The sequence below is a fragment of the Scyliorhinus torazame genome, chromosome 21 (assembly GCF_047496885.1).
Source record: "Scyliorhinus torazame isolate Kashiwa2021f chromosome 21, sScyTor2.1, whole genome shotgun sequence".
Lineage (NCBI taxonomy): Eukaryota > Metazoa > Chordata > Chondrichthyes > Carcharhiniformes > Scyliorhinidae > Scyliorhinus > Scyliorhinus torazame.
In genome coordinates, this window is record NC_092727.1 from 67,345,384 (window position 1) to 67,372,294 (window position 26,911).

A 26,911-nucleotide genomic window follows, 5' to 3' on the forward strand; every position below is an offset into this window, starting at 1 on the left:
CTGAGATGGTGTTCTCTGGTTCTAGTTTTTCCTACAAGTGGAAACATCCCCTCCACGTCCACACTATCCAGGCCTCGCAGTATCTTGTAAGTTTCAATAAGATCCCCTCTCATCCTTCTAAACTCCCAACGAGGACAGACCCAGAGTCCCCAAACGTTCCTCATATGACCAGTTCTTCATTCCAGGGATCATTCTTGTGAACCTCCTCTGGACCCTTTCCAAGGCCAGCACATCGTTCCTTAGATACGGGATCCAAAACTGCTCACAATACTCCAAATGGGGTCTGACCAGAGCCTTATAGAGCCTCAGAAGTACATCCCTGGTCTTGTATTCTAGCCCTCTTGACATGAATGCTAACTTTGTATTTGCCTTCTTAACTGCCGACTGAACTTTCACATTAACCTGAAGAGAATCATGAACAAGGACTCCCAAGTCCTTTTGTGCTTCTGCTTTCTGAAGCATTTCCCCATTTAGAAAATAGTCTATGCCTATATCCCTCCTTTCAAAGTTCATAACCTCACACTTTTCACCATACAAACTGAATTAATCTCGTCAAGAGATCGATTAAACTCAAGACAATGTAATCACGTTACAGGGGGCCATCTGTCTGCTGACTGAATTAATGAGGTAGTAAAGAAATTCACAATGGGATCCTTTTAGACTTTATGTCATGTATCCCATGAGGCTGCAAAACGGCCTTGTTAAGTTTCCACATTAGTTATCCTTGCTGCAGAAGGAACATGGTATGTCTGCCGGTATGCTTGGCACCCCATGTACAGAACAGCTTATAACCAATGATAACAGTGTGATTTAGTTGGGAAGGTGGTCATAGTTTATGTTGCATTGGTTTTGCTTTGATTGGACCATATGCTTCCTCCTTGTATTAGTTTGCCCCAAAAGAAGCATTTGTCTCAGTGTTATCCTCCATTCTCATTGGTCTGAACTCAGGACCAAAGCTGCCTCTAATTTCGAACAAATTGGAACAAAGTGAGCAGTGAGGCCACTCGATAAATGGTGTCAGAAATGCTGCAAGAAGGGCTGAGGCATAGGAGTGAAGGAAACTTGGTTCTATGTTCTACCAATGCTTGATGTAAACACTCAAAGCCTAAAATATATGAACACAAAGTTCATATAAAAGCCATGAATTGCTTAGATTGTTATAAAATAAGGTCATTATAAAAGGGCTATATAAAAACTGTGCTTACTATGTATGTTTGTTTGAATGCAGGGTGTCCCCATTGCACTGAGTGGGAGAGACATGATTGGAATCGCCAAAACTGGGAGTGGTAAAACTGCAGCCTTTATCTGGCCGATGCTGGTTCACATCATGGATCAAAAGGAGCTGGAGCCCGGGGATGGACCTATTGGTGTGATTGTTTGTCCTACCAGAGAACTTTGCCAGCAGGTACAGTCGATGATGCTAATCCATGAAAACAGCTGACCACCAGAGCAGCACTGATTTAGAAACGGAGCAAATGATAATGTTATAGAGTCAGCTTCTCAAAGTTGAATAAAAAATCTTTGAGTAAATGATTGTTCCTTAAGCATTCAAGTTATCCCTTTGAATGTTAAGACTGCGGCATTATTTTTTTAAAATCCCTCATATCTATGGATCAACAGCATGGATAGCTGAAATAAGAGAAGCATTGCAACCAGTTAAAGAAAAAGTTAAAAATACTGGAAATATAAAACGGAGGTCAGTCAGCGCCTGTGGAGGGAGCAGGTCAGTCAGCGCCTGTGGAGGGAGCAGGTCAGTCAGCGCCTGTGGAGGGTGCAGGTCAGTCAGCGCCTGTGGAGGGAGCAGGTCAGTCAGCGCCTGTGGAGGGATCAGGTCAGTCAGCGCCTGTGGAGGGAGCAGGTCAGTCAGCACCTGTGGAGGGAGCAGGTCAGTGAGTGCCTGTGGATAGAGCAGGTCAGTCAGCGCCTGTGGAGGGTGTAGGTCAGTCAGCGCCTGTGGCGGGTGTAGGTCAGTCAGCGCCTGTGGAGGGTGCAGGTCAGTCAGCGCCTGTGGAGGGAACAGGTCAGTCAGCGCCTGTGGAGGGAGCAGGTCAGTCAGCGCATGTGGAGGGAGCAGGTCAGTCAGCGCCTGTGGAGGGTGTTGGTCAGTCAGTGCCTGTGGAGGGCGTAGGTCAGTCAGTGCCTGTGGGAGGAGCAGGTCAGTCAGCGCTTGTGGAGGGTGTAGGTCAGTCAGCACCTGTGGAGGGAGCAGGTCAGTCAGCGCCTGTGGAGGCAGCAGGTCTGTCAGTGCCTGTGGAGGGTGTAGTTCAGTCAGTGTCTGTGGGAGGAGCAGTTCAGTCAGCGTCTGTGGAGGGTGTAGGTCAGTCAGCGCCTGTGGAGGGAGCAGGTCAGTCAGCGCCTGTGGAGGGATCAGGTCAGTCAGCGCCTGTGGAGGGAGCAGGTCAGTCAGCGCCTGTGGAGGGAGCAGGTCAGTGAGTGCCTGTGGATAGAGCAGGTCAGTCAGCGCCTGTGGAGGGTGTAGGTCAGTCAGCGCCTGTGGCGGGTGTAGGTCAGTCAGCGCCTGTGGAGGGTGCAGGTCAGTCAGCGCCTGTGGAGGGAGCAGGTCAGTCAGCGCCTGTGGAGGGAGCAGGTAAGTCAGCGCCTGTGGAGGGAGCAGGTCAGTCAGCGCCTGTGGAGGGTGTTGGTCAGTCAGCGCCTGTGGAGGGAGCAGGTTAGTCAGCGCCTGTGGAGGGAGCAGGTCAGTCAGCGCCTGTGGAGGGAGCAGGTCTGTCAGCGCTTGTGGAGGGTGTAGGTCAGTCAGCGCCTGTGGAGGGAGCAGGTCAGTCAGTGCCTGTGGGAGGAGCAGGTCAGTCAGCGCTTGTGGAGGGTGTAGGTCAGTCAGCGCCTGTTGATGAAGCAGGTCAGTCAGCGCCTGTGGAGGGTGTAGGTCAGTCAGCGCCTGTGGAGGGTGTAGGTCAGTCAGCGCCTGTGGAGGGCGTAGGTCAGTCAGTGCCTGTGGGAGGAGCAGGTCAGTCAGCACTTGTGGAGGGTGTAGGTCAGTCAGCGCCTGTGGAGGGAGCAGGTCAGTCAGCGCCTGTTGATGAAGCAGGTCAGTCAGCGCCTGTGGAGGGTGTAGGTCAGTCAGTGTCTGTGGGTGGAGCAGGTCAGTCAGTGCCTGTGGAGGGAGCAGGTCAGTCAGCGCCTGTGGAGGGAGCAGGTCAGTCAGCGCCTGTGGAGGGAGCAGGTCAGTCAGCGCCTGTGGAGGGTGTAGGTCAGTCAGTGTCAGTGGGAGGAGCAGGTCAGTCAGTGTCTGTGGGAGGAGCAGGTCAGTCAGCGCCTGTGGAGGGAGCAGGTCAGTCAGCGCCTGTGGAGGGTTTATGTCAGTCAGCGCCTGTGGAGGGAGCAGGTCAGTCAGCGTCTGTGGAGGCAGCAGGTCTGTCAGTGCCTGTGGAGGGTGTAGTTCAGTCAGTGTCTGTGGGAGGAGCAGTTCAGTCAGCGTCTGTGGAGGGTGTAGGTCAGTCAGCGCCTGTGGAGGGAGCAGGTCAGTCAGCGCCTGTGGAGGGATCAGGTCAGTCAGCGCCTGTGGAGGGAGCAGGTCAGTCAGCGCCTGTGGAGGGAGCAGGTCAGTGAGTGCCTGTGGATAGAGCAGGTCAGTCAGCGCCTGTGGAGGGTGTAGGTCAGTCAGCGCCTGTGGCGGGTGTAGGTCAGTCAGCGCCTGTGGAGGGTGCAGGTCAGTCAGCGCCTGTGGAGGGAGCAGGTCAGTCAGCGCCTGTGGAGGGAGCAGGTAAGTCAGCGCCTGTGGAGGGAGCAGGTCAGTCAGCGCCTGTGGAGGGTGTTGGTCAGTCAGCGCCTGTGGAGGGAGCAGGTTAGTCAGCGCCTGTGGAGGGAGCAGGTCAGTCAGCGCCTGTGGAGGGAGCAGGTCTGTCAGCGCTTGTGGAGGGTGTAGGTCAGTCAGCGCCTGTGGAGGGAGCAGGTCAGTCAGTGCCTGTGGGAGGAGCAGGTCAGTCAGCGCTTGTGGAGGGTGTAGGTCAGTCAGCGCCTGTTGATGAAGCAGGTCAGTCAGCGCCTGTGGAGGGTGTAGGTCAGTCAGCGCCTGTGGAGGGTGTAGGTCAGTCAGCGCCTGTGGAGGGCGTAGGTCAGTCAGTGCCTGTGGGAGGAGCAGGTCAGTCAGCACTTGTGGAGGGTGTAGGTCAGTCAGCGCCTGTGGAGGGAGCAGGTCAGTCAGCGCCTGTTGATGAAGCAGGTCAGTCAGCGCCTGTGGAGGGTGTAGGTCAGTCAGTGTCTGTGGGTGGAGCAGGTCAGTCAGTGCCTGTGGAGGGAGCAGGTCAGTCAGCGCCTGTGGAGGGAGCAGGTCAGTCAGCGCCTGTGGAGGGAGCAGGTCAGTCAGCGCCTGTGGAGGGTGTAGGTCAGTCAGTGTCAGTGGGAGGAGCAGGTCAGTCAGTGTCTGTGGGAGGAGCAGGTCAGTCAGCGCCTGTGGAGGGAGCAGGTCAGTCAGCGCCTGTGGAGGGTTTATGTCAGTCAGCGCCTGTGGAGGGAGCAGGTCAGTCAGCGTCTGTGGAGGGTTAGGTCAGTCAGCCCATGTGGATGGAGTCAGTCAGCGCCTGTGGATAGAGCAGGTCAGTCAGCGCCTGTGCATAGAGCAGGTCAGTCAGCGCCTGTGGAGGGTGCAGGTCAGTCAGCGCCTGTGGAGGGTGCAGGTCAGTCAGCGCCTGTGGAGGGTGCAGGTCAGTCAGCGCCTGTGGAGGGAGCAGGTCAGTCAGCGCCTGTGGAGGGAGCAGGTCAGTCAGCGCCTGTGGAGGGCGCAGGTCAGTCAGCGTCTGTGGCGGGTGTAGGTCAGTCAGCGCCTGTGGAGGGAGCAGGTCAGTCAGCGCCTGTGGAGGGTGTAGGTCAGTCAGTGTCTGTGGGAGGAGCAGGTCAGTCAGCGCCTGTGGAGGGTGTAGGTCAGTCAGTGCCTGTGGAGGGAGCAGGTCAGTCAGCGCCTGTGGAGGAAGCAGGTCAGTCAGCGCCTGTGGAGGGTGTAGGTCAGTCAGTGTCTGTGGGAGGAGCAGGTCAGTCAGTGACTGTGGGAGAAGCAGGTCAGTCAGCGCCTGTGGAGGGAGCAGGTCAGTCAGCGCCTGTGGAGGGAGCAGGTCAGTCAGCGCCTGTGGAGGGTGTAGATCAGTCAGCGCCTGTGGAGGGAGCAGGTCAGTCAGCGCCTGTGGAGGAAGCAGGTCAGTCAGCGCCTGTGGAGGGTGTAGGTCAGTCGGTGTCTGTGGATGGAGCAGGTCAGTCAGCGCCTGTGGAGGGTGTAGGTCAGTCAGCGCCTGTGGAGGGTGTAGGTCTGTCAGCGCGTTTGGAGGGAGCAGGTCAGACAGCGCCTGTGGAGGCAGCAGGTCAGTGAGCACCTGTGGAGGGAGCAGTTCAATCAGCGCCTGTGGAGGGTGTAGGTCAGTCAGTGCCTGTGGAGGGAGCAGGTCAGTCAGTGTCTGTGGGAGGAGCAGGTCAGTCAGCTCCTGTGGATGGTGTAGGTCAGTCAGCGATTGTGGAGGGAGCAGGTCAGTCAGCGCCTGTCTAGGGAGCAGGTCTGTCAGCGCCTGTGGAGGGTGTGGGTCAGTCAGCACCTGTGGAGGGAGCAGGTCAGTCAGCGCCTGTGGAGGAAGCACGTCAGTCAGCGCCTGTGGACGGTGTAGGTCAGTCAGTGTCTGTGGGAGGAGCAGGTTAGTCAGCGCCCGTGGAGGGAGCAGGTCAGTCAGCGCCTGTGGGGGGACCAGGTCAGTCAGCGCCTGTGGAGGGAGCAGGTCAGTCAGCGCCTGTGTAGGGAGCAGGTCAGTCAGCGCCTGTGGAGGGTGTAGGTCAGTCAGCGCCTGTGGAGGGAGCAGGTCAGTCAGCGCCTGTGGAGGAAGCAGGTCTGTCAGCGCCTGTGGAGGGTGGAGGTCAGTCAGCACCTGTGGAGGGAGCAGGTCAGTCAGCGCCTGTGGAGGGTGTAGGTCAGTCAGCGCCTGTGGAGGGAGCAGGTCTGTCAGCGCCTGTGGAGGGTGTAGGTCAGTCAGCACCTGTGGAGGGAGCAGTTCAGTCAGCGCCTGTGGAGGGTGAAGGTCAGTCAGCACCTGTGGAGGGAGCAGGTCAGTCAGGGCCTGTGGAGGGAGCAGGTCAGTCAGCGCCTGTGGAGGAAGCATGTCTGTCAGGGCCTGTGGAGGGTGTAGGTCAGTCAGCACCTGTGGAGGGAGCAGGTCAGTCAGCACCTGTGGAGGGAGCAGGTCAGTCAGCGCCTGTGGAGGGAGCAGGTCAGTCAGTGCCTGTGGAGGGAGCAGGTCAGTCAGCGCCTGTGGAGGGTGTAGGTCAGTTTGCGCCTGTGGAGGGAGCAGGTCAGTCAGCGCCTGTGGAGGGTGTACATCAGTCAGCCCCTGTGGATAGAGCAGGTCAGTCAGCGCCTGTGGATAGAGCATGTCAGTCAGCGCCTGTGGATAGAGCAGTCCAGTCAGCGCCTGTGGATAGAGCAGGTCAGTCAGCGCCTGTGGAGTGTGTAGGTCAGTCAGCGCCAGTGGAGGGTGTAGGTCAGTCAGCGCCTGTGGAGGGAGCAGGTCAGTCAGCGCCTGTTGAGGGTGTAGGTCAGTCAGCGCCTGTGGAGGGAGCAGGTCAGTCAGCGCCTGTGGAGGGAGCAGGTCAGTCAGCGCCTGTGGAGGGAGCAGGTCAGTCAGCGCCTGTGGAGGGTGTTTGTCAGTCAGCGCCTGTGGGGGGAGCAGGTCAGTCAGCGCCTGTGGAGTGTGTAGGTCAGTCAGCGCCAGTGGAGGGTGTGGGTCAGTCAGCGCCTGTGGAGGGTGTTGGTCAGTCAGCGCCTGTGGAGGGTGTAGGTCAGTCAGCGCCTGTGGAGGGAGCAGGTCAGTCAGCGCCTGTGGAGGGAGCAGGTCAGTCAGCGCCTGTGGAGGGAGCAGGTCAGTCAGCGCCTGTGGAGGGAGCAGGTCAGTCAGCGCCTGTGGAGTGTGTAGGTCAGTCAGCGCCTGTGGAGGGAGCAGGTCAGTCAGCGCCAGTGGAGGGTGTAGGTCAGTCAGTGCCTGTGGAGGGAGCAGGTCAGTCAGCGCCTGTGGATGGAGCAGGTCTGTCAGCGCCTGTGGAGGGTGGAGGTCAGTCAGCACCTGTGGAGGGAGCAGGTCAGTCAGTGTCTGTGGGAGGAGCAGGTCAGTCAACGCCTGTGGAAGGAGCAGGTCAGTCAGCGCCTGTGGAGAGCGTAGGTCAGTCAGTGCCTGTGGGAGGAGCAGGTCAGTCAGCACTTGTGGAGGGTGTAGGTCAGTCAGCGCCTGTGGAGGGAGCAGGTCAGTCAGCGCCTGTTGATGAAGCAGGTCAGTCAGCGCCTGTGGAGGGTGTAGGTCAGTCAGTGTCTGTGGGTGGAGCAGGTCAGTCAGTGCCTGTGGAGGGAGCAGGTCAGTCAGCGCCTGTGGAGGGAGCAGGTCAGTCAGCGCCTGTGGAGGGAGCAGGTCAGTCAGCGCCTGTGGAGGGTGTAGGTCAGTCAGTGTCAGTGGGAGGAGCAGGTCAGTCAGTGTCTGTGGGAGGAGCAGGTCAGTCAGCGCCTGTGGAGGGAGCAGGTCAGTCAGCGCCTGTGGAGGGTGTATGTCAGTCAGCGCCTGTGGAGGGAGCAGGTCAGTCAGCGTCTGTGGAGGGTTAGGTCAGTCAGCCCATGTGGATGGAGTCAGTCAGCGCCTGTGGATAGAGCAGGTCAGTCAGCGCCTGTGCATAGAGCAGGTCAGTCAGCGCCTGTGGAGGGTGCAGGTCAGTCAGCGCCTGTGGAGGGAGCAGGTCAGTCAGCGCCTGTGGAGGGTGCAGGTCAGTCAGCGCCTGTGGAGGGAGCAGGTCAGTCAGCGCCTGTGGAGGGAGCAGGTCAGTCAGCGCCTGTGGAGGGCGCAGGTCAGTCAGCGTCTGTGGCGGGTGTAGGTCAGTCAGCGCCTGTGGAGGGAGCAGGTCAGTCAGCGCCTGTGGAGGGTGTAGGTCAGTCAGTGTCTGTGGGAGGAGCAGGTCAGTCAGCGCCTGTGGAGGGTGTAGGTCAGTCAGTGCCTGTGGAGGGAGCAGGTCAGTCAGCGCCTGTGGAGGAAGCAGGTCAGTCAGCGCCTGTGGAGGGTGTAGGTCAGTCAGTGTCTGTGGGAGGAGCAGGTCAGTCAGTGACTGTGGGAGAAGCAGGTCAGTCAGCGCCTGTGGAGGGAGCAGGTCAGTCAGCGCCTGTGGAGGGAGCAGGTCAGTCAGCGCCTGTGGAGGGTGTAGGTCAGTCAGCGCCTGTGGAGGGAGCAGGTCAGTCAGCGCCTGTGGAGGAAGCAGGTCAGTCAGCGCCTGTGGAGGGTGTAGGTCAGTCGGTGTCTGTGGATGGAGCAGGTCAGTCAGCGCCTGTGGAGGGTGTAGGTCAGTCAGCGCCTGTGGAGGGTGTAGGTCTGTCAGCGCGTTTGGAGGGAGCAGGTCAGACAGCGCCTGTGGAGGGAGCAGGTCAGTGAGCACCTGTGGAGGGAGCAGTTCAATCAGCGCCTGTGGAGGGTGTAGGTCAGTCAGTGCCTGTGGAGGGAGCAGGTCAGTCAGTGTCTGTGGGAGGAGCAGGTCAGTCAGCTCCTGTGGATGGTGTAGGTCAGTCAGCGATTGTGGAGGGAGCAGGTCAGTCAGCGCCTGTCTAGGGAGCAGGTCTGTCAGCGCCTGTGGAGGGTGTGGGTCAGTCAGCACCTGTGGAGGGAGCAGGTCAGTCAGCGCCTGTGGAGGAAGCACGTCAGTCAGCGCCTGTGGACGGTGTAGGTCAGTCAGTGTCTGTGGGAGGAGCAGGTTAGTCAGCGCCCGTGGAGGGAGCAGGTCAGTCAGCGCCTGTGGGGGGACCAGGTCAGTCAGCGCCTGTGGAGGGAGCAGGTCAGTCAGCGCCTGTGTAGGGAGCAGGTCAGTCAGCGCCTGTGGAGGGTGTAGGTCAGTCAGCGCCTGTGGAGGGAGCAGGTCAGTCAGCGCCTGTGGAGGAAGCAGGTCTGTCAGCGCCTGTGGAGGGTGGAGGTCAGTCAGCACCTGTGGAGGGAGCAGGTCAGTCAGCGCCTGTGGAGGGTGTAGGTCAGTCAGCGCCTGTGGAGGGAGCAGGTCTGTCAGCGCCTGTGGAGGGTGTAGGTCAGTCAGCACCTGTGGAGGGAGCAGTTCAGTCAGCGCCTGTGGAGGGTGAAGGTCAGTCAGCACCTGTGGAGGGAGCAGGTCAGTCAGGGCCTGTGGAGGGAGCAGGTCAGTCAGCGCCTGTGGAGGAAGCATGTCTGTCAGGGCCTGTGGAGGGTGTAGGTCAGTCAGCACCTGTGGAGGGAGCAGGTCAGTCAGCACCTGTGGAGGGAGCAGGTCAGTCAGCGCCTGTGGAGGGAGCAGGTCAGTCAGTGCCTGTGGAGGGAGCAGGTCAGTCAGCGCCTGTGGAGGGTGTACATCAGTCAGCCCCTGTGGATAGAGCAGGTCAGTCAGCGCCTGTGGATAGAGCATGTCAGTCAGCGCCTGTGGATAGAGCAGGTCAGTCAGCGCCTGTGGAGTGTGTAGGTCAGTCAGCGCCAGTGGAGGGTGTAGGTCAGTCAGCGCCAGTGGAGGGTGTAGGTCAGTCAGCGCCTGTGGAGGGAGCAGGTCAGTCAGCGCCTGTGGAGGGTGTAGGTCAGTCAGTGTCTGTGGGAGGAGCAGGTCAGTCAGCGCCTGTGGAGGGTGTAGGTCAGTCAGTGCCTGTGGAGGGAGCAGGTCAGTCAGCGCCTGTGGAGGAAGCAGGTCAGTCAGCGCCTGTGGAGGGTGTAGGTCAGTCAGTGTCTGTGGGAGGAGCAGGTCAGTCAGTGACTGTGGGAGAAGCAGGTCAGTCAGCGCCTGTGGAGGGAGCAGGTCAGTCAGCGCCTGTGGAGGGAGCAGGTCAGTCAGCGCCTGTGGAGGGTGTAGATCAGTCAGCGCCTGTGGAGGGAGCAGGTCAGTCAGCGCCTGTGGAGGAAGCAGGTCAGTCAGCGCCTGTGGAGGGTGTAGGTCAGTCGGTGTCTGTGGATGGAGCAGGTCAGTCAGCGCCTGTGGAGGGTGTAGGTCAGTCAGCGCCTGTGGAGGGTGTAGGTCTGTCAGAGCGTTTGGAGGGAGCAGGTCAGACAGCGCCTGTGGAGGGAGCAGGTCAGTGAGCACCTGTGGAGGGAGCAGTTCAATCAGCGCCTGTGGAGGGTGTAGGTCAGTCAGTGCCTGTGGAGGGAGCAGGTCAGTCAGTGTCTGTGGGAGGAGCAGGTCAGTCAGCTCCTGTGGATGGTGTAGGTCAGTCAGCGATTGTGGAGGGAGCAGGTCAGTCAGCGCCTGTCTAGGGAGCAGGTCTGTCAGCGCCTGTGGAGGGTGTGGGTCAGTCAGCACCTGTGGAGGGAGCAGGTCAGTCAGCGCCTGTGGAGGAAGCACGTCAGTCAGCGCCTGTGGACGGTGTAGGTCAGTCAGTGTCTGTGGGAGGAGCAGGTTAGTCAGCGCCCGTGGAGGGAGCAGGTCAGTCAGCGCCTGTGGGGGGTGGAGGTCAGTCAGCACCTGTGGAGGGAGCAGGTCAGTCAGCGCCTGTGGAGGGTGTAGGTCAGTCAGCGCCTGTGGAGGGAGCAGGTCTGTCAGCGCCTGTGGAGGGTGTAGGTCAGTCAGCACCTGTGGAGGGAGCAGTTCAGTCAGCGCCTGTGGAGGGTGAAGGTCAGTCAGCACCTGTGGAGGGAGCAGGTCAGTCAGGGCCTGTGGAGGGAGCAGGTCAGTCAGCGCCTGTGGAGGAAGCATGTCTGTCAGGGCCTGTGGAGGGTGTAGGTCAGTCAGCACCTGTGGAGGGAGCAGGTCAGTCAGCACCTGTGGAGGGAGCAGGTCAGTCAGCGCCTGTGGAGGGAGCAGGTCAGTCAGTGCCTGTGGAGGGAGCAGGTCAGTCAGCGCCTGTGGAGGGTGTAGGTCAGTTTGCGCCTGTGGAGGGAGCAGGTCAGTCAGCGCCTGTGGAGGGTGTACATCAGTCAGCCCCTGTGGATAGAGCAGGTCAGTCAGCGCCTGTGGATAGAGCATGTCAGTCAGCGCCTGTGGATAGAGCAGTCCAGTCAGCGCCTGTGGATAGAGCAGTCCAGTCAGCGCCTGTGGATAGAGCAGGTCAGTCAGCGCCTGTGGAGTGTGTAGGTCAGTCAGCGCCAGTGGAGGGTGTAGGTCAGTCAGCGCCTGTGGAGGGAGCAGGTCAGTCAGCGCCTGTTGAGGGTGTAGGTCAGTCAGCGCCTGTGGAGGGAGCAGGTCAGTCAGCGCCTGTGGAGGGAGCAGGTCAGTCAGCGCCTGTGGAGGGAGCAGGTCAGTCAGCGCCTGTGGAGGGTGTTTGTCAGTCAGCGCCTGTGGGGGGAGCAGGTCAGTCAGCGCCTGTGGAGTGTGTAGGTCAGTCAGCGCCAGTGGAGGGTGTGGGTCAGTCAGCGCCTGTGGAGGGTGTTGGTCAGTCAGCGCCTGTGGAGGGTGTAGGTCAGTCAGCGCCTGTGGAGGGAGCAGGTCAGTCAGCGCCTGTGGAGGGAGCAGGTCAGTCAGCGCCTGTGGAGGGAGCAGGTCAGTCAGCGCCTGTGGAGGGAGCAGGTCAGTCAGCGCCTGTGGAGTGTGTAGGTCAGTCAGCGCCTGTGGAGGGAGCAGGTCAGTCAGCGCCAGTGGAGGGTGTAGGTCAGTCAGTGCCTGTGGAGGGAGCAGGTCAGTCAGCGCCTGTGGATGGAGCAGGTCTGTCAGCGCCTGTGGAGGGTGGAGGTCAGTCAGCACCTGTGGAGGGAGCAGGTCAGTCAGTGTCTGTGGGAGGAGCAGGTCAGTCAACGCCTGTGGAAGGAGCAGGTCAGTCAGCGCCTGTGGAGAGCGTAGGTCAGTCAGTGCCTGTGGGAGGAGCAGGTCAGTCAGCACTTGTGGAGGGTGTAGGTCAGTCAGCGCCTGTGGAGGGAGCAGGTCAGTCAGCGCCTGTTGATGAAGCAGGTCAGTCAGCGCCTGTGGAGGGTGTAGGTCAGTCAGTGTCTGTGGGTGGAGCAGGTCAGTCAGTGCCTGTGGAGGGAGCAGGTCAGTCAGCGCCTGTGGAGGGAGCAGGTCAGTCAGCGCCTGTGGAGGGAGCAGGTCAGTCAGCGCCTGTGGAGGGTGTAGGTCAGTCAGTGTCAGTGGGAGGAGCAGGTCAGTCAGTGTCTGTGGGAGGAGCAGGTCAGTCAGCGCCTGTGGAGGGAGCAGGTCAGTCAGCGCCTGTGGAGGGTGTATGTCAGTCAGCGCCTGTGGAGGGAGCAGGTCAGTCAGCGTCTGTGGAGGGTTAGGTCAGTCAGCCCATGTGGATGGAGTCAGTCAGCGCCTGTGCATAGAGCAGGTCAGTCAGCGCCTGTGCATAGAGCAGGTCAGTCAGCGCCTGTGGAGGGTGCAGGTCAGTCAGCGCCTGTGGAGGGAGCAGGTCAGTCAGCGCCTGTGGAGGGTGCAGGTCAGTCAGCGCCTGTGGAGGGAGCAGGTCAGTCAGCGCCTGTGGAGGGAGCAGGTCAGTCAGCGCCTGTGGAGGGCGCAGGTCAGTCAGCGTCTGTGGCGGGTGTAGGTCAGTCAGCGCCTGTGGAGGGAGCAGGTCAGTCAGCGCCTGTGGAGGGTGTAGGTCAGTCAGTGTCTGTGGGAGGAGCAGGTCAGTCAGCGCCTGTGGAGGGTGTAGGTCAGTCAGTGCCTGTGGAGGGAGCAGGTCAGTCAGCGCCTGTGGAGGAAGCAGGTCAGTCAGCGCCTGTGGAGGGTGTAGGTCAGTCAGTGTCTGTGGGAGGAGCAGGTCAGTCAGTGACTGTGGGAGAAGCAGGTCAGTCAGCGCCTGTGGAGGGAGCAGGTCAGTCAGCGCCTGTGGAGGGAGCAGGTCAGTCAGCGCCTGTGGAGGGTGTAGGTCAGTCAGCGCCTGTGGAGGGAGCAGGTCAGTCAGCGCCTGTGGAGGAAGCAGGTCAGTCAGCGCCTGTGGAGGGTGTAGGTCAGTCGGTGTCTGTGGATGGAGCAGGTCAGTCAGCTCCTGTGGAGGGTGTAGGTCAGTCAGCGCCTGTGGAGGGTGTAGGTCTGTCAGCGCGTTTGGAGGGAGCAGGTCAGACAGCGCCTGTGGAGGGAGCAGGTCAGTGAGCACCTGTGGAGGGAGCAGTTCAATCAGCGCCTGTGGAGGGTGTAGGTCAGTCAGTGCCTGTGGAGGGAGCAGGTCAGTCAGTGTCTGTGGGAGGAGCAGGTCAGTCAGCTCCTGTGGATGGTGTAGGTCAGTCAGCGATTGTGGAGGGAGCAGGTCAGTCAGCACCTGTCTCGGGAGCAGGTCTGTCAGCGCCTGTGGAGGGTGTGGGTCAGTCAGCACCTGTGGAGGGAGCAGGTCAGTCAGCGCCTGTGGAGGAAGCACGTCAGTCAGCGCCTGTGGACGGTGTAGGTCAGTCAGTGTCTGTGGGAGGAGCAGGTTAGTCAGCGCCCGTGGAGGGAGCAGGTCAGTCAGCGCCTGTGGGGGGACCAGGTCAGTCAGCGCCTGTGGAGGGAGCAGGTCAGTCAGCGCCTGTGTAGGGAGCAGGTCAGTCAGCGCCTGTGGAGGGTGTAGGTCAGTCAGCGCCTGTGGAGGGAGCAGGTCAGTCAGCGCCTGTGGAGGAAGCAGGTCTGTCAGCGCCTGTGGAGGGTGGAGGTCAGTCAGCACCTGTGGAGGGAGCAGGTCAGTCAGCGCCTGTGGAGGGTGTAGGTCAGTCAGCGCCTGTGGAGGGAGCAGGTCTGTCAGCGCCTGTGGAGGGTGTAGGTCAGTCAGCACCTGTGGAGGGAGCAGTTCAGTCAGCGCCTGTGGAGGGTGAAGGTCAGTCAGCACCTGTGGAGGGAGCAGGTCAGTCAGGGCCTGTGGAGGGAGCAGGTCAGTCAGCGCCTGTGGAGGAAGCATGTCTGTCAGGGCCTGTGGAGGGTGTAGGTCAGTCAGCACCTGTGGAGGGAGCAGGTCAGTCAGCACCTGTGGAGGGAGCAGGTCAGTCAGCGCCTGTGGAGGGAGCAGGTCAGTCAGTGCCTGTGGAGGGAGCAGGTCAGTCAGCGCCTGTGGAGGGTGTACATCAGTCAGCCCCTGTGGATAGAGCAGGTCAGTCAGCGCCTGTGGATAGAGCATGTCAGTCAGCGCCTGTGGATAGAGCAGTCCAGTCAGCGCCTGTGGATAGAGCAGGTCAGTCAGCGCCTGTGGAGTGTGTAGGTCAGTCAGCGCCAGTGGAGGGTGTAGGTCAGTCAGCGCCTGTGGAGGGAGCAGGTCAGTGAGCGCCTGTTGAGGGTGTAGGTCAGTCAGCGCCTGTGGAGGGAGCAGGTCAGTCAGCGCCTGTGGAGGGAGCAGGTCAGTCAGCGCCTGTGGAGGGAGCAGGTCAGTCAGCGCCTGTGGAGGGTGTTTGTCAGTCAGCGCCTGTGGGGGGAGCAGGTCAGTCAGCGCCTGTGGAGTGTATAGGTCAGTCAGCGCCAGTGGAGAGTGTGGGTCAGTCAGCGCCTGTGGAGGGTGTTGGTCAGTCAGCGCCTGTGGAGGGTGTAGGTCAGTCAGCGCCTGTGGAGGGAGCAGGTCAGTCAGCGCCTGTGGAGGGAGCAGGTCAGTCAGCGCCTGTGGAGGGAGCAGGTCAGTCAGCGCCTGTGGAGGGAGCAGGTCAGTCAGCGCCTGTGGAGTGTGTAGGTCAGTCAGCGCCTGTGGAGGGAGCAGGTCAGTCAGCGCCAGTGGAGGGTGTAGGTCAGTCAGTGCCTGTGGAGGGAGCAGGTCAGTCAGCGCCTGTGGATGGAGCAGGTCTGTCCGCGCCTGTGGAGGGTGGAGGTCAGTCAGCACCTGTGGAGGGAGCAGGTCAGTCAGTGTCTGTGGGAGGAGCAGGTCAGTCAACGCCTGTGGAAGGAGCAGGTCAGTCAGCGCCTGTGGAGGGAGCAGGTCAGTCAGCGCCTGTGGAGGGTGTAGGTCAGTCAGCGCCTGTGGAGGGAGCAGGTCAGTCAGCGCTTTTGGAGGGTGTAGGTCAGTCAGTGTCAGTGGGAGGAGCAGGTCAGTCAGTGTCTGTGGGAGGAGCAGGTCAGTCAGCGCCTGTGGAGGGAGCAGGTCAGTCAGCGCCTGTGGAGGGTGTATGTCAGTCAGCGCCTGTGGAGGGAGCAGGTCAGTCAGCGTCTGTGGAGGGTTAGGTCAGTCAGCCCATGTGGATGGAGTCAGTCAGCGCCTGTGCATAGAGCAGGTCAGTCAGCGCCTGTGCATAGAGCAGGTCAGTCAGCGCCTGTGGAGGGTGCAGGTCAGTCAGCGCCTGTGGAGGGAGCAGGTCAGTCAGCGCCTGTGGAGGGTGCAGGTCAGTCAGCGCCTGTGGAGGGAGCAGGTCAGTCAGCGCCTGTGGAGGGAGCAGGTCAGTCAGCGCCTGTGGAGGGCGCAGGTCAGTCAGCGTCTGTGGCGGGTGTAGGTCAGTCAGCGCCTGTGGAGGGAGCAGGTCAGTCAGCGCCTGTGGAGGGTGTAGGTCAGTCAGTGTCTGTGGGAGGAGCAGGTCAGTCAGCGCCTGTGGAGGGTGTAGGTCAGTCAGTGCCTGTGGAGGGAGCAGGTCAGTCAGCGCCTGTGGAGGAAGCAGGTCAGTCAGCGCCTGTGGAGGGTGTAGGTCAGTCAGTGTCTGTGGGAGGAGCAGGTCAGTCAGTGACTGTGGGAGAAGCAGGTCAGTCAGCGCCTGTGGAGGGAGCAGGTCAGTCAGCGCCTGTGGAGGGAGCAGGTCAGTCAGCGCCTGTGGAGGGTGTAGGTCAGTCAGCGCCTGTGGAGGGAGCAGGTCAGTCAGCGCCTGTGGAGGAAGCAGGTCAGTCAGCGCCTGTGGAGGGTGTAGGTCAGTCGGTGTCTGTGGATGGAGCAGGTCAGTCAGCGCCTGTGGAGGGTGTATGTCAGTCAGCGCCTGTGGAGGGTGTAGGTCTGTCAGCGCGTTTGGAGGGAGCAGGTCAGACAGCGCCTGTGGAGGGAGCAGGTCAGTGAGCACCTGTGGAGGGAGCAGTTCAATCAGCGCCTGTGGAGGGTGTAGGTCAGTCAGTGCCTGTGGAGGGAGCAGGTCAGTCAGTTTCTGTGGGAGGAGCAGGTCAGTCAGCTCCTGTGGATGGTGTAGGTCAGTCAGCGATTGTGGAGGGAGCAGGTCAGTCAGCACCTGTCTCGGGAGCAGGTCTGTCAGCGCCTGTGGAGGGTGTGGGTCAGTCAGCACCTGTGGAGGGAGCAGGTCAGTCAGCGCCTGTGGAGGAAGCACGTCAGTCAGCGCCTGTGGACGGTGTAGGTCAGTCAGTGTCTGTGGGAGGAGCAGGTTAGTCAGCGCCCGTGGAGGGAGCAGGTCAGTCAGCGCCTGTGGGGGGACCAGGTCAGTCAGCGCCTGTGGAGGGAGCAGGTCAGTCAGCGCCTGTGTAGGGAGCAGGTCAGTCAGCGCCTGTGGAGGGTGTAGGTCAGTCAGCGCCTGTGGAGGGAGCAGGTCAGTCAGCGCCTGTGGAGGAAGCAGGTCTGTCAGCGCCTGTGGAGGGTGGAGGTCAGTCAGCACCTGTGGAGGGAGCAGGTCAGTCAGCGCCTGTGGAGGGTGTAGGTCAGTCAGCGCCTGTGGAGGGAGCAGGTCTGTCAGCGCCTGTGGAGGGTGTAGGTCAGTCAGCACCTGTGGAGGGAGCAGTTCAGTCAGCGCCTGTGGAGGGTGAAGGTCAGTCAGCACCTGTGGAGGGAGCAGGTCAGTCAGGGCCTGTGGAGGGAGCAGGTCAGTCAGCGCCTGTGGAGGAAGCATGTCTGTCAGGGCCTGTGGAGGGTGTAGGTCAGTCAGCACCTGTGGAGGGAGCAGGTCAGTCAGCACCTGTGGAGGGAGCAGGTCAGTCAGCGCCTGTGGAGGGAGCAGGTCAGTCAGTGCCTGTGGAGGGAGCAGGTCAGTCAGCGCCTGTGGAGGGTGTACATCAGTCAGCCCCTGTGGATAGAGCAGGTCAGTCAGCGCCTGTGGATAGAGCATGTCAGTCAGCGCCTGTGGATAGAGCAGTCCAGTCAGCGCCTGTGGATAGAGCAGGTCAGTCAGCGCCTGTGGAGTGTGTAGGTCAGTCAGCGCCAGTGGAGGGTGTAGGTCAGTCAGCGCCTGTGGAGGGAGCAGGTCAGTCAGCGCCTGTTGAGGGTGTAGGTCAGTCAGCGCCTGTGGAGGGAGCAGGTCAGTCAGCGCCTGTGGAGGGAGCAGGTCAGTCAGCGCCTGTGGAGGGAGCAGGTCAGTCAGCGCCTGTGGAGGGTGTTTGTCAGTCAGCGCCTGTGGGGGGAGCAGGTCAGTCAGCGCCTGTGGAGTGTATAGGTCAGTCAGCGCCAGTGGAGAGTGTGGGTCAGTCAGCGCCTGTGGAGGGTGTTGGTCAGTCAGCGCCTGTGGAGGGTGTAGGTCAGTCAGCGCCTGTGGAGGGAGCAGGTCAGTCAGCGCCTGTGGAGGGAGCAGGTCAGTCAGCGCCTGTGGAGGGAGCAGGTCAGTCAGCGCCTGTGGAGGGAGCAGGTCAGTCAGCGCCTGTGGAGTGTGTAGGTCAGTCAGCGCCTGTGGAGGGAGCAGGTCAGTCAGCGCCAGTGGAGGGTGTAGGTCAGTCAGTGCCTGTGGAGGGAGCAGGTCAGTCAGCGCCTGTGGATGGAGCAGGTCTGTCCGCGCCTGTGGAGGGTGGAGGTCAGTCAGCACCTGTGGAGGGAGCAGGTCAGTCAGTGTCTGTGGGAGGAGCAGGTCAGTCAACGCCTGTGGAAGGAGCAGGTCAGTCAGCGCCTGTGGAGGGAGCAGGTCAGTCAGCGCCTGTGGAGGGTGTAGGTCAGTCAGCGCCTGTGGAGGGAGCAGGTCAGTCAGCGCTTTTGGAGGGTGTAGGTCAGTCAGCGCCTGTGGAGGGAGCAGGTCTGTCAGCGCCTGTGGAGGGTGTAGGTCAGTCAGCACCTGTGGAGGGAGCAGTTCAGTCAGCGCCTGTGGAGGAAGCAGGTCAGTCAGCGCCTGTGGAGGGTGTAGGTCAGTCAGCACCTGTGGAGGGAGCAGGTCAGTCAGCGCCTGTGGAGGGTGTAGGTCAGTCAGCGCCTGTGGAGGGTGTAGGTCAGTCAGCACCTGTGGAGGGAGCAGGTCAGTCAGCGCCTGTGGAGGGTGTAGGTCAGTCAGCGCCTGTGGAGGGAGCAGGTCTGTCAGCGCCTGTGGAGGGTGTAGTTCAGTCAGCACCTGTGGAGGGAGCAGGTCTGTCAGCGCCTGTGGAGGGTGTAGGTCAGTCAGCACCTGTGGAGGGAGCAGTTCAGTCAGCGCCTGTGCAGGAAGCAGGTCAGTCAGCGCCTGTGGAGGGTGTAGGTCAGTCAGCGCCTGTGGAGGGTGTAGGTCAGTCAGCGCCTGTGGAGGGAGCAGGTCAGTCAGCGCCTGTGGAGGGAGCAGGTCAGTCAGCGCCTGTGGAGGGAGCAGGTCAGTCAGCGCCTGTGGAGGAAGCAGGTCAGTCAGCGCCTGTGGAGGGTGTAGGTCAGTCAGCGCCTGTGGAGGGAGCAGGTCTGTCAGCGCCTGTGGAGGGTGTAGGTCAGTTTGCACCTGTGGAGGGAGCAGGTCAGTCAGCGCCTGTGGAGGGTGTAGGTCAGTCAGCGCCTGTGGAGGGAGCAGGTCTGTCAGCGCCTGTGGAGGGTGTAGGTCAGTCAGCACCTGTGGAGGGAGCAGTTCAGGCAGCGCCTGTGCAGGAGGCAGGTCAGTCAGCGCCTGTGGAGGGTGTAGGTCAGTCAGCGCCTGTGGACGGTGTAGGTCAGTCAGCACCTGTGGAGGGAGCAGTTCAGTCAGCGCCTGTGGAGGAAGCAGGTCAGTCAGCGCCTGTGGAGGGTGTAGGTCAGTCAGCACCTGTGGAGGGAGCAGGTCAGTCAGCGCCTGTGGAGGGTGTAGGTCTGTCAGCGCCTGTGGAAGGTGTAGGTCAGTCAGCACCTGTGGAAGGAGCAGGTCAGTCAGCGCCTGTGGAGGGTGTAGGTCAGTCAGCGCCTGTGGAGGGAGCAGGTCTGTCAGCGCCTGTGGAGGGTGTAGGTCAGTCAGCACCTGTGGAGGGAGCAGGTCTGTCAGCGCCTGTGGAGGGTGTAGGTCAGTCAGCACCTGTGGAGGGAGCAGTTCAGTCAGCGCCTGTGCAGGAAGCAGGTCAGTCAGTGTCTGTGGGAGGAGCAGGTCAGTCAGTGTCTGTGGGAGGAGCAGGTCAGTCAGTGTCTGTGGGAGGAGCAGGTCAGTCAGCGCCTGTGGAGGGAGCAGGTCAGTCAGCGCCTGTGGAGGGTATAGGTCAGTCAGCGCCTGTGGAGGGAGCAGGTCAGTCAGCGCCTGTGGAGGGAGCAGGTCAGTCAGCGCCTGTGGAGGGAGCAGGTCAGTCAGCGCCTGTGGAGGGAGCAGGTCAGTCAGCGCCTGTGGAGGGTGTAGGTCAGTCAGCGCCTGTGGAGGGAGCAGGTCTGTCAGCGCCTGTGGAGGGTGTAGGTCAGTCAGTGTCAGTGGGAGGAGCAGGTCAGTCAGTGTCTGTGGGAGGAGCAGGTCAGTCAGCGCCTGTGGAGGGAGCAGGTCAGTCAGCGCCTGTGGAGGGTGTATGTCAGTCAGCGCCTGTGGAGGGAGCAGGTCAGTCAGCGTCTGTGGAGGGTTAGGTCAGTCAGCCCATGTGGATGGAGTCAGTCAGCGCCTGTGGATAGAGCAGGTCAGTCAGCGCCTGTGCATAGAGCAGGTCAGTCAGCGCCTGTGGAGGGTGCAGGTCAGTCAGCGCCTGTGGAGGGTGCAGGTCAGTCAGCGCCTGTGGAGGGTGCAGGTCAGTCAGCGCCTGTGGAGGGAGCAGGTCAGTCAGCGCCTGTGGAGGGAGCAGGTCAGTCAGCGCCTGTGGAGGGCGCAGGTCAGTCAGCGTCTGTGGCGGGTGTAGGTCAGTCAGCGCCTGTGGAGGGAGCAGGTCAGTCAGCGCCTGTGGAGGGTGTAGGTCAGTCAGTGTCTGTGGGAGGAGCAGGTCAGTCAGTGCCTGTGGAGGGTGTAGGTCAGTCAGTGCCTGTGGAGGGAGCAGGTCAGTCAGCGCCTGTGGAGGAAGCAGGTCAGTCAGCGCCTGTGGAGGGTGTAGGTCAGTCAGCGCCTGTGGAGGGAGCAGTTCAGTCAGCGCCTGTGCAGGAAGCAGGTCAGTCAGTGTCTGTGGGAGGAGCAGGTCAGTCAGTGTCTGTGGGAGGAGCAGGTCAGTCAGCGCCTGTGGAGGGAGCAGGTCAGTCAGCGCCTGTGGAGGGTATAGGTCAGTCAGCGCCTGTGGAGGGAGCAGGTCAGTCAGCGCCTGTGGAGGGTGTGGGTCAGTCAGCACCTGTGGAGGGAGCAGGTCAGTCAGCGCCTGTGGAGGGAGCAGGTCAGTCAGCGCCTGTGGAGGAAGCACGTCAGTCAGCGCCTGTGGAGGGAGTAGGTCAGTCAGTGTCTGTGGGAGGAGCAGGTTAGTCAGCGCCCGTGGAGGGAGCAGGTCAGTCAGCGCCTGTGGGGGGACCAGGTCAGTCAGCGCCTGTGGAGGGAGCAGGTCAGTCAGCGCCTGTGTAGGGAGCAGGTCAGTCAGCGCCTGTGGAGGGTGTAGGTCAGTCAGTGCCTGTGGAGGGAGCAGGTCAGTCAGCGCCTGTGGAGGAAGCAGGTCTGTCAGCGCCTGTGGAGGGTGGAGGTCAGTCAGCACCTGTGGAGGGAGCAGGTCAGTCAGCGCCTGTGGAGGGTGTAGGTCAGTCAGCGCCTGTGGAGGGAGCAGGTCTGTCAGCGCCTGTGGAGGGTGTAGGTCAGTCAGCACCTGTGGAGGGAGCAGTTCAGTCAGCGCCTGTGGAGGGTGTAGGTCAGTCAGCACCTGTGGAGGGAGCAGTTCAGTCAGCGCCTGTGGAGGGTGTAGGTCAGTCAGCACCTGTGGAGGAAGCATGTCTGTCAGCGCCTGTGGAGGGTGTAGGTCAGTCAGCACCTGTGGAGGGAGCAGGTCAGTCAGCGCCTGTGGAGGGAGCAGGTCAGTCAGCGCCTGTGGAGGGAGCAGGTCAGTCAGCGCCTGTGGAGGGTGTAGGTCAGTCAGCGCCTGTGGAGGGAGCAGGTCAGTCAGCGCCTGTGGAGGAAGCAGGTCAGTCAGCGCCTGTGGAGGGTGTAGGTCAGTCGGTGTCTGTGGATGGAGCAGGTCAGTCAGCGCCTGTGGAGGGTGTAGGTCAGTCAGCGCCTGTGGAGGGTGTAGGTCTGTCAGCGCGTTTCGAGGGAGCAGGTCAGACAGCGCCTGTGGAGGGAGCAGGTCAGTGAGCACCTGTGGAGGGAGCAGTTCAATCAGCGCCTGTGGAGGGTGTAGGTCAGTCAGTGCCTGTGGAGGGAGCAGGTCAGTCAGTGTCTGTGGGAGGATCAGGTCAGTCAGCGCCTGTGGAGGGAGCAGGTCAGTCAGCGCCTGTGGAGGAAGCAGGTCAGTCAGCGCCTGTGGAGGAAGCAGGTCAGTCAGCGCCTGTGGAGGGTGTACATCAGTCAGCCCCTGTGGATAGAGCAGGTCAGTCAGCGCCTGTGGATAGAGCATGTCAGTCAGCGCCTGTGGATAGAGCAGTCCAGTCAGCGCCTGTGGATAGAGCAGGTCAGTCAGCGCCTGTGGAGTGTGTAGGTCAGTCAGCGCCAGTGGAGGGAGCAGGTCAGTCAGCGCCTGTGGAGGGTGTATGTCAGTCAGCGCCTGTGGAGGGAGCAGGTCAGTCAGCGTCTGTGGAGGGTTAGGTCAGTCAGCCCATGTGGATGGAGTCAGTCAGCGCCTGTGGATAGAGCAGGTCAGTCAGCGCCTGTGCATAGAGCAGGTCAGTCAGCGCCTGTGGAGGGTGCAGGTCAGTCAGCGCCTGTGGAGGGTGCAGGTCAGTCAGCGCCTGTGGAGGGAGCAGGTCAGTCAGCGCCTGTGGAGGGAGCAGGTCAGTCAGCGCCTGTGGAGGGAGCAGGTCAGTCAGCGCCTGTGGAGGGCGCAGGTCAGTCAGCGTCTGTGGCGGGTGTAGGTCAGTCAGCGCCTGTGGAGGGAGCAGGTCAGTCAGCGCCTGTGGAGGGTGTAGGTCAGTCAGTGTCTGTGGGAGGAGCAGGTCAGTCAGCGCCTGTGGAGGGTGTAGGTCAGTCAGTGCCTGTGGAGGGAGCAGGTCAGTCAGCGCCTGTGGAGGAAGCAGGTCAGTCAGCGCCTGTGGAGGGTGTAGGTCAGTCAGTGTCTGTGGGAGGAGCAGGTCAGTCAGTGACTGTGGGAGAAGCAGGTCAGTCAGCGCCTGTGGAGGGAGCAGGTCAGTCAGCGCCTGTGGAGGGAGCAGGTCAGTCAGCGCCTGTGGAGGGTGTAGGTCAGTCAGCGCCTGTGGAGGGAGCAGGTCAGTCAGCGCCTGTGGAGGAAGCAGGTCAGTCAGCGCCTGTGGAGGGTGTAGGTCAGTCGGTGTCTGTGGATGGAGCAGGTCAGTCAGCGCCTGTGGAGGGTGTAGGTCAGTCAGCGCCTGTGGAGGGTGTAGGTCTGTCAGCGCGTTTGGAGGGAGCAGGTCAGACAGCGCCTGTGGAGGGAGCAGGTCAGTGAGCACCTGTGGAGGGAGCAGTTCAATCAGCGCCTGTGGAGGGTGTAGGTCAGTCAGTGCCTGTGGAGGGAGCAGGTCAGTCAGTGTCTGTGGGAGGAGCAGGTCAGTCAGCTCCTGTGGATGGTGTAGGTCAGTCAGCGATTGTGGAGGGAGCAGGTCAGTCAGCGCCTGTCTAGGGAGCAGGTCTGTCAGCGCCTGTGGAGGGTGTGGGTCAGTCAGCACCTGTGGAGGGAGCAGGTCAGTCAGCGCCTGTGGAGGAAGCACGTCAGTCAGCGCCTGTGGACGGTGTAGGTCAGTCAGTGTCTGTGGGAGGAGCAGGTTAGTCAGCGCCCGTGGAGGGAGCAGGTCAGTCAGCGCCTGTGGGGGGACCAGGTCAGTCAGCGCCTGTGGAGGGAGCAGGTCAGTCAGCGCCTGTGGAGGGAGCAGGTCAGTCAGCGCCTGTGGAGGGTGTAGGTCTGTCAGCGCCTGTGGAAGGTGTAGGTCAGTCAGCACCTGTGGAGGGAGCAGGTCAGTCAGCGCCTGTGGAGGGTGGAGGTCAGTCAGCACCTGTGGAGGGAGCAGGTCAGTCAGCGCCTGTGGAGGGTGTAGGTCAGTCAGCGCCTGTGGAGGGAGCAGGTCTGTCAGCGCCTGTGGAGGGTGTAGGTCAGTCAGCGCCAGTGGAGGGTGTAGGTCAGTCAGCGCCTGTGGAGGGAGCAGGTCAGTCAGCGCCTGTTGAGGGTGTAGGTCAGTCAGCGCCTGTGGAGGGAGCAGGTCAGTCAGCGCCTGTGGAGGGAGCAGGTCAGTCAGCGCCTGTGGAGGGAGCAGGTCAGTCAGCGCCTGTGGAGGGTGTAGGTCAGTCAGTGTCAGTGGGAGGAGCAGGTCAGTCAGTGTCTGTGGCGGGTGTAGGTCAGTCAGCGCCTGTGGAGGGAGCAGGTCAGTCAGCGCCTGTGGAGGGTGTAGGTCAGTCAGTGTCTGTGGGAGGAGCAGGTCAGTCAGCGCCTGTGGAGGGTGTAGGTCAGTCAGTGCCTGTGGAGGGAGCAGGTCAGTCAGCGCCTGTGGAGGAAGCAGGTCAGTCAGCGCCTGTGGAGGGTGTAGGTCAGTCAGTGTCTGTGGGAGGAGCAGGTCAGTCAGTGACTGTGGGAGAAGCAGGTCAGTCAGCGCCTGTGGAGGGAGCAGGTCAGTCAGCGCCTGTGGAGGGAGCAGGTCAGTCAGCGCCTGTGGAGGGTGTAGGTCAGTCAGCGCCTGTGGAGGGAGCAGGTCAGTCAGCGCCTGTGGAGGAAGCAGGTCAGTCAGCGCCTGTGGAGGGTGTAGGTCAGTCGGTGTCTGTGGATGGAGCAGGTCAGTCAGCGCCTGTGGAGGGTGTAGGTCAGTCAGCGCCTGTGGAGGGTGTAGGTCTGTCAGCGCGTTTGGAGGGAGCAGGTCAGACAGCGCCTGTGGAGGGAGCAGGTCAGTGAGCACCTGTGGAGGGAGCAGTTCAATCAGCGCCTGTGGAGGGTGTAGGTCAGTCAGTGCCTGTGGAGGGAGCAGGTCAGTCAGTGTCTGTGGGAGGAGCAGGTCAGTCAGCTCCTGTGGATGGTGTAGGTCAGTCAGCGATTGTGGAGGGAGCAGGTCAGTCAGCACCTGTCTAGGGAGCAGGTCTGTCAGCGCCTGTGGAGGGTGTGGGTCAGTCAGCACCTGTGGAGGGAGCAGGTCAGTCAGCGCCTGTGGAGGAAGCACGTCAGTCAGCGCCTGTGGACGGTGTAGGTCAGTCAGTGTCTGTGGGAGGAGCAGGTTAGTCAGCGCCCGTGGAGGGAGCAGGTCAGTCAGCGCCTGTGGGGGGACCAGGTCAGTCAGCGCCTGTGGAGGGAGCAGGTCAGTCAGCGCCTGTGTAGGGAGCAGGTCAGTCAGCGCCTGTGGAGGGTGTAGGTCAGTCAGCGCCTGTGGAGGGAGCAGGTCAGTCAGCGCCTGTGGAGGAAGCAGGTCTGTCAGCGCCTGTGGAGGGTGGAGGTCAGTCAGCACCTGTGGAGGGAGCAGGTCAGTCAGCGCCTGTGGAGGGTGTAGGTCAGTCAGCGCCTGTGGAGGGAGCAGGTCTGTCAGCGCCTGTGGAGGGTGTAGGTCAGTCAGCACCTGTGGAGGGAGCAGTTCAGTCAGCGCCTGTGGAGGGTGAAAGTCAGTCAGCACCTGTGGAGGGAGCAGGTCAGTCAGGGCCTGTGGAGGGAGCAGGTCAGTCAGCGCCTGTGGAGGAAGCATGTCTGTCAGGGCCTGTGGAGGGTGTAGGTCAGTCAGCACCTGTGGAGGGAGCAGGTCAGTCAGCACCTGTGGAGGGAGCAGGTCAGTCAGCGCCTGTGGAGGGAGCAGGTCAGTCAGTGCCTGTGGAGGGAGCAGGTCAGTCAGCGCCTGTGGAGGGTGTACATCAGTCAGCCCCTGTGGATAGAGCAGGTCAGTCAGCGCCTGTGGATAGAGCATGTCAGTCAGCGCCTGTGGATAGAGCAGTCCAGTCAGCGCCTGTGGATAGAGCAGGTCAGTCAGCGCCTGTGGAGTGTGTAGGTCAGTCAGCGCCAGTGGAGGGTGTAGGTCAGTCAGCGCCTGTGGAGGGAGCAGGTCAGTCAGCGCCTGTTGAGGGTGTAGGTCAGTCAGCGCCTGTGGAGGGAGCAGGTCAGTCAGCGCCTGTGGAGGGAGCAGGTCAGTCAGCGCCTGTGGAGGGAGCAGGTCAGTCAGCGCCTGTGGAGGGTGTTTGTCAGTCAGCGCCTGTGGGGGGAGCAGGTCAGTCAGCGCCTGTGGAGTGTATAGGTCAGTCAGCGCCAGTGGAGAGTGTGGGTCAGTCAGCGCCTGTGGAGGGTGTTGGTCAGTCAGCGCCTGTGGAGGGTGTAGGTCAGTCAGCGCCTGTGGAGGGAGCAGGTCAGTCAGCGCCTGTGGAGGGAGCAGGTCAGTCAGCGCCTGTGGAGGGAGCAGGTCAGTCAGCGCCTGTGGAGGGAGCAGGTCAGTCAGCGCCTGTGGAGTGTGTAGGTCAGTCAGCGCCTGTGGAGGGAGCAGGTCAGTCAGCGCCAGTGGAGGGTGTAGGTTAGTCAGTGCCTGTGGAGGGAGCAGGTCAGTCAGCGCCTGTGGATGGAGCAGGTCTGTCCGCGCCTGTGGAGGGTGGAGGTCAGTCAGCACCTGTGGAGGGAGCAGGTCAGTCAGTGTCTGTGGGAGGAGCAGGTCAGTCAACGCCTGTGGAAGGAGCAGGTCAGTCAGCGCCTGTGGAGGGAGCAGGTCAGTCAGCGCCTGTGGAGGGTGTAGGTCAGTCAGCGCCTGTGGAGGGAGCAGGTCAGTCAGCGCTTTTGGAGGGTGTAGGTCAGTCAGCGCCTGTGGAGGGAGCAGGTCTGTCAGCGCCTGTGGAGGGTGTAGGTCAGTCAGCACCTGTGGAGGGAGCAGTTCAGTCAGCGCCTGTGGAGGAAGCAGGTCAGTCAGCGCCTGTGGAGGGTGTAGGTCAGTCAGCACCTGTGGAGGGAGCAGGTCAGTCAGCGCCTGTGGAGGGTGTAGGTCAGTCAGCGCCTGTGGAGGGTGTAGGTCAGTCAGCACCTGTGGAGGGAGCAGGTCAGTCAGCGCCTGTGGAGGGTGTAGGTCAGTCAGCGCCTGTGGAGGGAGCAGGTCTGTCAGCGCCTGTGGAGGGTGTAGTTCAGTCAGCACCTGTGGAGGGAGCAGGTCTGTCAGCGCCTGTGGAGGGTGTAGGTCAGTCAGCACCTGTGGAGGGAGCAGTTCAGTCAGCGCCTGTGCAGGAAGCAGGTCAGTCAGCGCCTGTGGAGGGTGTAGGTCAGTCAGCGCCTGTGGAGGGTGTAGGTCAGTCAGCGCCTGTGGAGGGAGCAGGTCAGTCAGCGCCTGTGGAGGGAGCAGGTCAGTCAGCGCCTGTGGAGGGAGCAGGTCAGTCAGCGCCTGTGGAGGAAGCAGGTCAGTCAGCGCCTGTGGAGGGTGTAGGTCAGTCAGCGCCTGTGGAGGGAGCAGGTCTGTCAGCGCCTGTGGAGGGTGTAGGTCAGTTTGCACCTGTGGAGGGAGCAGGTCAGTCAGCGCCTGTGGAGGGTGTAGGTCAGTCAGCGCCTGTGGAGGGAGCAGGTCTGTCAGCGCCTGTGGAGGGTGTAGGTCAGTCAGCACCTGTGGAGGGAGCAGTTCAGGCAGCGCCTGTGCAGGAGGCAGGTCAGTCAGCGCCTGTGGAGGGTGTAGGTCAGTCAGCGCCTGTGGACGGTGTAGGTCAGTCAGCACCTGTGGAGGGAGCAGTTCAGTCAGCGCCTGTGGAGGAAGCAGGTCAGTCAGCGCCTGTGGAGGGTGTAGGTCAGTCAGCACCTGTGGAGGGAGCAGGTCAGTCAGCGCCTGTGGAGGGTGTAGGTCTGTCAGCACCTGTGGAAGGTGTAGGTCAGTCAGCACCTGTGGAGGGAGCAGGTCAGTCAGCGCCTGTGGAGGGTGTAGGTCAGTCAGCGCCTGTGGAGGGAGCAGGTCTGTCAGCGCCTGTGGAGGGTGTAGGTCAGTCAGCACCTGTGGAGGGAGCAGGTCTGTCAGCGCCTGTGGAGGGTGTAGGTCAGTCAGCACCTGTGGAGGGAGCAGTTCAGTCAGCGCCTGTGCAGGAAGCAGGTCAGTCAGTGTCTGTGGGAGGAGCAGGTCAGTCAGTGTCTGTGGGAGGAGCAG

General features: G+C 61.5%; 1 protein-coding gene across 3 annotated transcripts in view; it reads left to right on the forward strand.

Annotated features, from left to right (window-relative positions):
• LOC140398332 (ATP-dependent RNA helicase DDX42-like) overlaps positions 1–26,911 on the forward strand; it is a 213,141-nt gene that overhangs the window by 94,310 nt on the left and 91,920 nt on the right. For all 3 annotated transcript variants that reach the window (XM_072486909.1, XM_072486910.1, XM_072486911.1), the window contains one exon: positions 1,229–1,405. In XM_072486909.1, coding sequence (XP_072343010.1) covers positions 1,229–1,405 — 177 coding nt within the window. The remainder of the gene's footprint in view (positions 1–1,228; positions 1,406–26,911) is intronic.